General features: G+C 38.2%; 1 protein-coding gene and 1 pseudogene across 1 annotated transcript; one reads left to right on the forward strand and one right to left on the reverse strand.

The window, feature by feature from the left end:
* Positions 1-876: 876 nt before the first annotated feature.
* On the reverse strand, positions 877-4,352 carry LOC149004150 (cellulose synthase-like protein H1; annotated as a pseudogene).
* Positions 4,353-10,613: 6,261 nt separating this feature from the next.
* LOC149004151 (putative pectate lyase 2) lies at positions 10,614-12,377 on the forward strand. The gene is made up of 4 exons (XM_089167907.1): positions 10,614-11,350; positions 11,434-11,537; positions 11,642-11,780; positions 11,889-12,377. The coding sequence occupies exons 1-4, from the start codon at positions 10,646-10,648 to the stop codon at positions 12,105-12,107; spliced, it is 1,167 nt and encodes a 388-aa protein (XP_089024033.1). The 5' UTR covers positions 10,614-10,645; the 3' UTR covers positions 12,108-12,377.
* The last annotated feature ends 617 nt before the right edge of the window (positions 12,378-12,994 follow it).

Below are 12,994 nucleotides of genomic sequence, written 5' to 3' on the forward strand. Positions count from 1 at the left end.
ATAATGTTAAAATGAATATCAAGAAATAACACATTGAAATAGAAACAAAACGAAAACACATAAATATTTAATGTGGTTCTCACACCAATGTGGTGTGCTACTTCCATGGGTAAAGCGGAAGAGCTTTTCACTATATAGAGGAAAGAAGCAATGGAGATCTCAGACCAAATTGCCAAGAATGGCTTCACAATAACTCTCACCCAAAACCCTAAATCGAAAATTTTTCAAATCTCTCAATAATCTCGTAAGTGAACATAAGGTACATATATAGACTCCAATCAGGTAAACGAATCGATCCATCAAGTCAGTCCGTACTTATAAGCCACCCGCTTCCATCACAGATCTCTAAAAATAGATCATTCAGGTCACCTAATAAAATATGTTGGTACAGCTCAATCTTCGAAGTGAGGTATAAGAATTTAAGTCACAACATAACAAGTATTTAATTTATTTCTTTGAATGACAAAATACAAAACTTATCAAAATGATGGAAGCTTCCATTAACATGACCATACAATACTTTCGGAGGTTTTGGCCCTTTTTTTTTTGGTAAACCACACTTTATTCAACGGAAGAGCAGATACACAAGCCTAGCTCCTAGGACAACAAATCCAGGAGCCAGGAAGAGCTCATAGACCAGACACACCTGGAACCAAATGACAAACCACCATGGGCCAAAGCATCAGCGACTAAGTTAAAAGAGCACGAAATCCAGGAGAAGGAAACACGGAGGGGGGGGGGGCGCAAACCGAAATAATCTCACCGACAAGAGGAGAAATAGAAAGGGATGCAGACCTTCCCTTTTGCAGATCTGGAATTGCTACCAAGCAATCCGCCTCCAACTTTAAAGGTAAATCTTAATAATTTTATATGTTTTCAACCCAAACGGATTGAGAAGTATATGAAGAGTAATGCCAAAGTGGTGGACTTGTATAAGATTGATGAAGGGATCCCACAAGTTCCTCTTTGGAAAAGCCCTTTCAAGAATGGCAAGAAGCTCAGTACTACCCATATGTTGCAAATGATTTCTCCAATCCCTGGCCCAGACTTGCCAGCCCGAACAGTTTCAAATGGCTGAAGCGAAAAGCTAGCCATTGCAAGTCCAGTCAAGCTAACCAATAGAAGTGTTGTGGGTGGTACAAACATTGGCGACTCATTGAAAGAGAACTGACTGCTGTTGGAGTCTGTTCCAGCTGATGCATTTTGATCTTTCGGTGTTACTACAAAGACAGTCTCTGATATTCCTATAATCTTGAGAATGACAGCCCATAAACCAAACAACCATGCTGTGGATGACTTTATCCTCCCCATTTTTTGGTTATTCCACCATACTCGAACTGTTTCACCACATTGGAGGTAATCTGATAGGGTGCTAAGATTGTAAACCACGAAAAGGAAACTGACAATGAGGAAGGCTGGTTCGGAGACCTGTATGTATTTCAAGTTACAAGAATAAGACAAGAAAATAATTTCCACGTAAAGAATTTAAGACAATAAAAAAAACAAAATCAAATTAAGTTATTTTTAAAAACATGAAGATTATGTTATAAAAGAATTTAAACTTTATATATCTGAAGTAAAATTGTGTGGGTACTTGAGTCTACCATTCGAGTTTTTGTATCCTTGGGACCATTCAGATGGGGTATTCAATCACTTCAACGCATTTAGTGAAAATTGAATGATTCTCATTCAACCCTGATATGATCTGATCCATCCATATATTGGGTAAGCATTGAGCCTTTGAATAGTCAGGTCAAGTGCTCTGGAACTCTTGTCATATGAAAAACAAAAAAAAGAAAGAAAGAAAGAAACTCCTATGATGTCTGCTCAAAGAAATCCCTATCTATCGATATAGAGAAAATAAATATTACCGTGGGAAGAAAGCTAGTGTTGGTGAAGATGGAGTAGGCTGGAAGCATGGCATAGCAAAATTCAGGTAGGGAACGTAGAGCCCAAATCAATGTATAGAGATAGCCCAAGCATTGCCGGAATTGAAGCTTTCCAGCGAGGGTGGCAATGATAGGACTATTGTTGCTCCATAGAACCTCCAGCATACCAGTGGACCATCTCTTCATTTGGGTCAATGTCGTGGGCACAGTCAGGGGTGCGCACCCGAGATATGCAGATGGGTGACAGTCGAAATATATGCTCTTCCAGCCCTTTCTATGAATCTTGAGTCCAGTGAGGATATCTTCTGTTGTGGAGCCATATACCCAACCCACCTCTTTACCCCACTGTGTGTTGAACTCATAGTCACAAGCTGAGACTGAAACTGCTGCCTTGATAGAGCTTGAAAGATCTTTTGGGTAGTCCAAGTACTCCTCATTCTTATTAAACAAAATCCGGCCAACTGATTCTGTTAATTCAATTGAATCTCCAAATTCTACTCGAAGACCTTCGTAAGATGATTTTCCTAAGAAAAGTAGAAAGGATACAAGTTAAATATCGTTGTTAATGGTGATTATGTGTGGATTCTCTATTTTTGCATTATTACTTCTCATTCCTATTGCTAAATCTCCACTGGGTGGCTGGGTAAATGTTGTTGAGCATATGAGACTCAGTAAATAAAGAAAAAGAATAACCATCAATAAAACTCGTGCATTTTGCTTTAGTTTCTGCCTCATCTGGTGATAGCCCATATATAACTTTCCTTCTATAAAAGCATCCTGATCCAACACAGAAAGGTCCTTGTATTGCTGTTAATCCACGGAATAGATTCTGTGCAGAAAGCAGAATGAAGATGAAGGCAATTTTAGAAAAGAAATCAACAGGGTATATCAATAGTAAGTGAAATGAATTGGGTATTTTTTATTTATTTATTTATGAATCTAGCTCACTTGTTCCTTAATTATCCCAAAAGATAAGAAAAACTCACATGTTGAAGTACAACCAGATATTGGTTTCCCAATGGATCATCTTTTGGGATTCCATGGAATTTTTGCGGGTACAAAACGAATCCACTTTCGCTTTCTTTCTTGGAACCAAGTAGGTGACACATTGCCATGAGAACAACCTTTGGGTTGTTGGCGAACATATCACAATCCACATTGAAAAAGAATGGCGAGTTTGTCATCACTGCTGAGACTCTAGTCTAATCATTTCAATAATGTAAGTTAAGTGAGATTATGTAATGAGATTTATCATTTTCCAGGTCATATACCAGAGCCTTCTTGTAAGTTCTTACCAACACATTCATGGCCCCAGCTTTGAAGCAATGCGGGTACTTGGGCTTTCTTCTCTCTGGACACATATACCAGGTGCGGCATCGACACCCCTTTCGAAGGAGTTCCTTTGTTCTCCCATATGACCTGAAAATGAAACAAAAAGAATAAAATGATTTGCCTCTGACACTACTAGAGATACCTAGAACGATGTCGAATTGTATTTCGTTTCCATTTTGGCGAAGGGTTGGCGCACCCTTTTGCTAGCTGTGGCCAGCTGAACCCTATGCTTGTCAGGTTTTTTAGATTCATATCAAGCTGAATGGAGTTTACCTTAATTATACCCGGATGATTACTACGATCTATATTCGAGAAAGCTTCATATTCACCCGTGAGATCACATGGAACAGATTTCTGAGCTGCCTCTTTGATTCTTTGCCTAAGCTCTTGATATTCATTCTGATCAAATGTCAAGGTATTCGTTATCGAGTATACAAGATATAATGGAAAGAATCATATGTAGCTATTACCTTAATCTTTCTCCATTCTCTTTGGAAGTTGGATGAAAGATGGGAAGTTGGGCTGGTAGGTTCAGTAGAAAAATACATGAAGGGAGCCCTAATTTGAACATCATATGTTTTGCAGAAAGGAACCCAAAGCCTGGCAAACTTAGATGCTTCCACGAGGGAATAATATGTAAGAGGGGAAGCTCCATCATCTGAGACATAACAAGCTAACTTGTGAGCTGGGTAGTCTAGGGCCAACAAGGAGAGCACAGTGTTGACTGTGATTATAGGTGGTTCAAGAGCTGAATCTGCTGTTGTCACAAACATGTCCACCGGAGGAAGATCTTCCCCAGCCCTATTACATAGACAAAAGTAAGGTTTTCAAGCACTGAAAAAATGAAGAAGCAGAAATTATAATCTCTATTTACCATTGTAAGAGGCGTTTAGGGTAGGTGATGTAATCAACAGAAGTACATCTAACATTCATGGCGAGGATCCAGCAGAAGGTGAACCATGACTCGCAGAAGATTGCAAGCTTCCAAGCTATACCATGAGAATTGAAGGAAAGGAGACGATAGAAGATAAGAAGAAGCAAGAGAAAGAAGATCACGAGGTCTATGACTCGCTGTAGAGTGTTTCTAACAGGGACTCTCTCTTGGAGAGGGAGAGAGATGGGATTCGCCATGTTAATGGAGGTTGAAAAATTGGGATACGGATCTGTTGTTTGTTATGGTGTGTCTTATATATTAATCATGTAGTGATGGAACTGTTAGGCATAAGGAAGAGGGGTCTGTAAGAGGCCATTGGTCATGCAATTTCATGTTGCCAAACCTCTGGTAGCTCTCTCCAGAATATTAAGGGATGATGCTACAGAAAAGGTCTTTTTTCGATTGTAATTTTCTCCATGATGTTGATACAAGCTACTTTTTTGAAGGAAAAAATGAATTAGAGAGCATGTGAATCCGAATCCATGCCACACAGGTACCATTGTTATGGTCCTGCGTTTATCTATTAATAGAATCTCCATAATTGCCTTTACTCAATGGAGCCAGATATATTATTGAATTAGATAGGTTTGGGATCGTGCTTGGGAGCAGCATTGTTCCCAGCAACACACGGTCCAGATTCAATTTGGGTCCATAACAAATCTGGACCATTGAATAAACATGGCACGGGCATTTGACTGCTGGGAGCACCACTGCTCTCAAGCAAAATCAATGGGTTTGTCATGTGAAAAATCTAGACATGGCACGGAATTGATGGAGAACATGCGCGGTTCTCTAAAGAAAGGTTTGATAAGTAAAGGCTTGTGGATTTGAAAGTAAACAAAACAAGCAGGGCTTTTGGTCCTAACCATGATGTTGGCTTAAACATGGCTGCTTCAATTACTGGTCAGAGCATATAGCTCATAATCGATGGAAAATAAACTCATCAAATTAACGAATTCCAACCCCTTTCAGGTTCCTCTCTCAATTGAATTCTCAATTTTACTCACAACAATACGAATCCATATAGGAGGTATAGGAGGTATATATGCTTTTCCCACACTTTTTCATCACATATTAAAATGGAGCTCAATCCTATCTATAGGTCATTTTATCACCACTCAAAGATAAATTCCAGTCCTAATGTATGATGAAGAAGTGTAAAAAGAAGCACTTACTTTAGGGTAGAGGATCTAGACTCCAATAATATTACATTTCTTTGTGAATGAGGTATAACGTAACCCAAGATCCCCTCTGATGAGCATTATTGGCACTTTCTTAGGACAAACAAATCATGATATACATATAAAGTCCACAAGCTCTTTAAACTATAACAGGAAGGGTTGTCTCACGTTCTTGAAAGTGTTTGTCGATCATAAATAACACAGGGTTGGAAAAAGAAAAGTAATGTTCATAAATTTAATGGGACCAGACAAACTAAATACAGTGAACCTTCTAAGAGAGACAAAAAAGGAAAAAGAAAAGAAGAAGTAAATTGTACAATCATAAAAATCATTATACCCTTATGTATAATAGAGCAAAAAAATTTCATCTACCCTTAGACTTAGTCTCCAATAACTTTCACCCAATTTCTGCCAACAATTAACTCGGAAACCAACACCAACATGCTATACAGATCATAGAATTCAAGAGCTCTTGATAGGAATTGATCAATTTTATAGCGGTTCGAACTAAAACTAGATAATCTGAATCGATTCATTTTCTGTTTCTCTGAGCGATGGTTTCATCCGATTTGTTCTTAGATTACTTTTCAGACCTGCTACTATTCCAATTCAAGGAACAGGAGTTTCAAGTTGTTTAAGTTGTACCAGAAGAGGGCATTTACGGGTAAGTCACATTGCTTTAAGACACTTTTTGTTGATAAGAATGGTTTTTTCCCCTGGTAAAAGAGTAGTTTATTAAAGATTAAAACCACGATTTTGTTTACAAACTGACAACATCAAGTAATAAACACCAAGTTAAAAACAAGCCGGGATGGGAATCTATCCAAATTTTCTGTTGAGAGAGAGGGAGAGACGAAGAGAAGAAAGAGTTTATATGGTTCGGTCAGTGCGACCTACGTCCACGAGATAATAGATGTTCTTCACTCCTTGTTCTCTTAATTACATGATTGCATATTTATAAATATGGGAGTCCTTGTTCACACTTAGTCTTGGATTCTCAAACTCTAGTGTCTTATTTACACAAGGTGGTCGTCAGGGTTTTGTATAATCTTGATCTCTTATAGATTTGAGATGAAGTACAACTCTGAGTACTGTTTATCAGTTGTTGAGATGATGCAATGTTTTGAAGTGTTTGAGATACAGTGGGATCATTTCTCTTATCTGATTCGACCAGCACTATAGGGAGTCTTCCAGATTCGATTAGGGTTGTAGGGAGTCTTCCAGAGAAATTCCATTAACTGGTTGAGGTGAAGTGACAGCTAGGGCAACTTTTGGTTCTTCCATAATATTATGTGGAGTGCCAAAAATATCTTTAACAAAACTCGAGTAAGGGGTACAAGTGACAAATAAATTTTGCAGGTTGTTCAAGTGCATAACAAGGGAAATTTTGGAAAGGTATAACTTTTACTTTAAATTTGATGAATGGTGGTGATCTCTCAAAGTGAACTACAACAATAAGAGAAGTGGAGCCATGTAACATTGTACAATAAAGATGAGTTGTATGAGATAGCCTAGGTGGGGGTGTGTCATGTTGGTTCAGGTGATGGCAATCAAGAAAAGCATCCCTAGAGGGGACATGGGTCATGCTGTTAAGTATATCCAATACACAGAGACAAAGGCGATTGTAGATTAGACATCCATGCACAATGGTTTTCTTCAAGGTGGTTTGTATAATTCAAGTCAAGATGATGATTGTTGGGTTTAAGTATTCCTTGCATTCTATGGATTCATATAATTACGCTTGGTTGTATTTGTAATTGGAATTGGAATTGGTTTTGGATTAATAATTTATTGTATTTTTTTTTAGAGGAGGCGGTGTAAAAGCTTCATAGTGATAATACAAAATAGTTAGTTCAAGAACAACAAACATGTCCACCAGTGGAAGCTCATCACCTGCCCTACAGAATTCTTGCGGAATGCGCGCCGCCCCGGGGGACCCGGGATACACAACGGAAAATGGCGCAAGCGAAATGCACAAGGCTAATGCTGGCCCCCCCGTGAACAGAAAATGAAGTTTTCTCCTTTTCTGTAATGGGACAACAAACATGTCCACCAGTTGCTTCTCGTTAGCTTTCTGTTTCGTTTGGTTCTGTTATTGATCATTGGCTGACATCTTTATCAATGGTTCTTTTGGCACAGGACAAACTGACTGTTGTTTCAACCCCAATTAGGTTTGATGGGGCCGGTTAGAGAGAAGGACTACATTGCATTATATGTGTTGTATTGTTCCTTGAGATACATCTTCATTTCTAGTATAGCTATAGCTACCCTCCCATATTGCCCATCTTGTGAAGGATTTTGAGTGCATGGTTCCAGTTCTTAGCTGTAATAGTGAGTAGTGGGACGTTGCTTCCTGCGTAATTATGCCAGCCCTAGCCATTAGATGGTGGACATGTGTTTTATTCTAATTTTGAGGCGGCGGTCGAAATCTTGTTAAAACTCGTGTGTTTTATTGCTAATTGTCGCCTAACGGTTAAGAGGTTATGTAGTGGGGAAGCTTAAAAAGTGACAGAGCATTCGTCTCCAAGAAGAGGATTCGAACCCGAGATGTACAGTCTTAAGGTTTTAGACTCTTCACGGTGGTGGGCTCCCACTCTTTCTCAACTAAGTTCTGGCCAAATCCATCCGTGGAGATCCTTAGCTAATCTAAAGCATGCATGGCCACCCAAAACATGGCTATTTTGCCACCCATTCCTTCTTTTGATCTATATTTGTAATTCAGATCCTCTCCACCTGGGGAAGGTGTTTGCCCATCCCCCCAACCCTTTGGGTTGGGCTGCCTGTGTACTACGGGCAAGCCATGTGTCGCACATGCAAAGGGACAGGCGAATGGGCAATCGGCCTACCCGAGTGGGAAGAATCTGGATTTGTTTATTTGCAGTTTATTTGATCTCAACCTCACCAGCATACAAGGAAATAAAGCTATAGTTATGGGTCTGAGGGGGAAGTTTTGTTTTTGCAAGCATACTTGATGAACAATAAAGGGTGGATAGAAAGACATGCAAAAGCATGATAAATAAGGGTAGAATTTTATCCTTCATAAAGTTATAAGGAAAACATTTTGCTAGCTTCCTAAGCCAAATAAAATAATAAAAAAATAATATCTCATATATCTAATGTGAGTGAAGGATAACAATGAAGAACTGCGGAGAATTGCCAAACACCATATAATGGGTGGGCATCTAGCCTATAAGACCATGGGTCCCAAGTCTTAGAACTGAGACTCCTAACCTTGCACGTCACGTGTATCTATTCTTCATTTGTCCTAGGGTAGAGGGGATAACAAGTGCTCCACACCATATAGTAAATATATTGTTATCTTACCTATAAGACCTTGAGTCCCAAGTCTTAAAGGTGAGACTTCCAATCTTTGCATGTGGCATGTAGCCATACATATATCCTCCCTCTTCTAGGAGGTAGCAGTTCTGAATTCGAAAGCAATGATAGTGATCAGGATGTAAAAATAGTTTAAGCCAAATGTAGAAAGAATAAGAGGATGAATAAATCTCATGTCCAACATTTTATATTCATCAGTCATCATGCATTAAATCTTTTTATTATATGAAATTAATGAAACATTATTTTTTGGTAGAAATGAAATCAAACATTAGATCTTGTCTTGTTGGTCGTGCTGTTATATGGTTCTGTAATTCCTCCTAGGCCTATCTTTTAGGCCTTGCAAGTGTTAAAAATATTGTGTACCAAAATCTTGCCAATTAAGGCAGCCTTTTAATCGATACTTTATATTATATTATAGGCTGATTTTTTTTTTGTGTCTTGTGAGAGATTCTCTTTTGGATGGATTATGGGAGAGATTTCTGCACTCAGAACTAACAACATCTGCCATTGGGAGGAGACCTTACTACTAATCACTTCTTGAATATAATTATATATTTTGTATGTAAGATATTGACCATAATTAAGCCTCACACACATTAATGTTTAATGATGGTTTTGCTGATTGATTATTTTATGGCTTTTGGGGATTAATTAATACTAGGTGTGCATCGGTGGTGCCAAAGATAAATAGAGTCATGGATGAAATATCCTCTATTTATTTTTATAAAATATTAACTAATTAAACACCCAAATTCGATTTTATGTTTTTTCATAGACAATCCGATTTTTCATTACTACGTTGCATTAAAAATATTGTTTTTTATTAATAGATACATCTGCTTATTAGATTAATAATTTTGGTGAAGGTCCTGATGGCAAGTAATTACATTTTTATATTAAACAAAAAGAGAGGCAGCGGTTGGGTTATTTTATATATATATTCCCACATATTAAATTTTTGCACAACAAACAATAGACTGATGTGTAGATAATAATTAATACTATTCTTTTTGTTTTATGGCAGTTAAAGGTGATATATTTTTTTAAACAGTTTAGGGATTAAACAATAATTTGTGGTTATTATTATTATTTTTTAAATGAAATTACTAATTGAACCTAGAGTTCCACTTTGATCTCTCGGTGTGTTCCTTGATGGCTTCCAAGCATTCGTGAAGGCATTTATTGCTGCGTTTATTTTTAATGTCACTGTTGTAATACCGCAGTGCTTTTGCTGGCATTTTTTGCGTCGTTTGTGAAGCGCCGGAAAATGTTTACAGCGACACTTTTAGACTTACGGCGTCGTTTTGATTTTTTAAAAATGCTGTCATGGACCTGTTTTCTTGTAGCGATGAGAAGGCTGAAGAGAGTCGTTTTATGTAAATTATTCATGTAATCTATTTACCTATTCTAATATAGGAATGTATTCTCTTCGATTTCAAAAAATACTAATTGAAATACGTGTATATATATATATATGATATCATATGATATGACTACAATAATAGCAGAGAAATCCGAGAGATGCACTAGCCAACCCCTCCTGTGGTTGACAAATAGTATTATTTAGGCCTTAATTATTATTTCTTTTCTTTTCTTTTCTTTCTAATGTATTGTTATTGTTGTTTGACTATATAGTGATTAGTGAATACCAATCATTTACCAGAAAAAATAGAGCAGGTGTGGAAACAAAGTCAAGTTACAGGCTTCATGTGGTTGAAAAAATTGGTGATATCAAATAAATAGAAAGAGCTTGTAATATAAAGTCAATTCATTAGCACCGCTCGGCCCCAATCCAATGTCTCTAGTTCGTGCAACCACGTCGCTTCACCATTAACAAAAGGACTCCTGAAGTAGTTCATGGGCTCCCACTTCTTTAGTGATGTTATTTAAGCTCTTAATTGCTATGTCCATCAATGTACATCTCCATCTCCATCTCCATCTCCATCTCCAACCAACAACCAAACAAAAAGATGGCTTCTGCAACCCATTCTCTCCTCTTCTCATGTCTAGTTGCAGCATATCTGGTCTTAACTCTACAAGTTTGGGGAAGCCATGGCTACAACAGCTATGCTCCAGCAAGGAAGAATGTAATGAACAAAATTGATGCTTGCTGGCGCTGGAATCCTAAGTGGGCATCTAGTCGCCGTGCCTTGGCCAACTGTGCCATTGGCTTTGGTGAAGGAGCAATTGGTGGAAAATATGGAAAAATTTATGTAGTTACAACTCCGGCCGACGATCCGGTGAATCCGAGGCCCGGCACACTTCGGTATGGTGTAATCCAAACAGAGCCTCTGTGGATTATATTTGCCAAAGATATGGTCATTAAGCTTCAGAATGAGCTGATCATGAACAGTTACAAAACTATTGACGGGAGAGGAGCTAATGTAGAGATAGCTCATGGACCTTGCATTACTGTTCAAGGTGTGAGCCATGTCATAATACATGGAATTAGTATACACGATTGTACAACTGGGAAGTCTGGAATGGTTCGTAGCAGTCCGACACATGTCGGCCATCGAAGAGGGTCTGATGGTGATGCCATTTCCGTGTTTGCATCTTCGAACATATGGATTGATCACTGTTATCTTGCTCACTGCTACGATGGCCTCATCGACATCATCCATGCTTCAACAGCCATCACAGTCTCCAACAACTATTTCACCCAACATGACAAAGTATATATACGTTTAAATCTGATCACTAATATATCCATTTCTTTAGTGTGTTCATCAGCTCTGATGCTTTTTGATGTTTTCAGGTGATGCTGTTGGGACACAATGATGGTTTTACAGCAGACAAGATTATGAAAGTTACACTAGCATTCAACCATTTTGGCCCAGGTTGTGTGCAGAGGATGCCAAGGTGAGGAGTGGTTAATCACTTAATTATCTACAGCAAGATTAATGTTTGGTGAATTAATTCTCAACGATTAGCAGTAGAGTCTAAACCTTTGATTTGCATTACAGGGTTAGGTTTGGGTATGCCCATGTAGTGAACAACAGATATGATGAGTGGCTAATGTATGCTGTTGGTGGGAGTGCCAATCCAACGATCTTTAGCCAAGCAAATTACTATATAGCTCCAAACAATCGTGATTCCAAACAGGTAATTAAATACTTCAGATAGGTGTTGAAGCTCTTCTCAACTTAAAATTATTAATCACAAGAGGGAAAGAACTGTATTAGCTGATGAGGTTATTGAATTTTATTGCAGGCGACTAAGAGAGAGTGTAACGGAGGGTGGGTGAGTTGGAAATGGAGATCTTCAGGTGACTTATTTTTCAACGGAGCTTATTTTGTTCAATCTGGGTATGGGTCATGCAACCCACAATATGGTGGCTACCAGTGGTTCACAGCTTCGCCGGCATTCATGGTGCCTGCCCTAACAGCCAATGCAGGTCGTCTCCACTGTCTTCCAGGGCGGCAGTGCTGAACCAAGAGATTTTATAGTTCGCGATTTCATGAAAGGCGAGGCGGTCATTTTGTCCCCTTCATGTATGCAGCGACTACATTCTTCCATATATGTACATTTTTCTTGTTCATTTCGAAAACTCAGTCCTAAGTGTAGGCTGAAACAAGTTCTCTGGAGGAGAACTTCCATTTCCATGCAAAATTTTGACCTTTTTGAGCAGGGGCTTTTACTTGTAATGTAAACTTCGAAAGTGTTCCATCAATCAAAAATAAAATGAAACACCAACAAATAGTCGATTGACAAATTATAACACGCTTTGTTTGTATCAAGCTTGTAATATGAAATAAATTTTAGTAGGAAAGGAACGGACATGAAAAGAATGTTACTAGACACCAGCTGATTACAACTAAGATTGGATTAATAGTAGTTAAATGGAAACATGATTAAAATTCAAGTTTTTTTTTTTTTTTTTTTTTTTTTTTTTTTGGGGGGGGGGGTTGGTACATTTAAACAACACAAACACACGTAGTACATGGCTTGTGTACGAATTGATCAAAGTAACTTTGTATCCACTATTGGGAAAAATACCGATACTTGATTACCTTTTTCCACCTGCGTATAAAATCGACGAAAAAAAATGAAGTACAAAAGCCATACTCATGAATTGTGATACATGATTGGATAGTATCCAAGTGGAACCTATGTGCGGTTATGGAAAATTATGCAAAAGTAATGACCATAAAGACACAGACACAACGATATATGTGATTCAGCTTTGTCTAGATCTATAGGCATAATGAGACTTCTTCACTATGAGAATGGAGACTGACAATTTGTGTAGTGCTCAAATTTAGAACCAAATCTAACCTTGTATCCGAAACTAGATAGCTAGCTTTGTACATGCTCTC

This window comes from Hakea prostrata, chromosome 9, assembly GCF_041222555.1.
Source record: "Hakea prostrata isolate BN-2017 chromosome 9, UWA_Hpros_2, whole genome shotgun sequence".
In the NCBI taxonomy this organism is placed as follows: Eukaryota; Viridiplantae; Streptophyta; class Magnoliopsida; order Proteales; family Proteaceae; genus Hakea; species Hakea prostrata.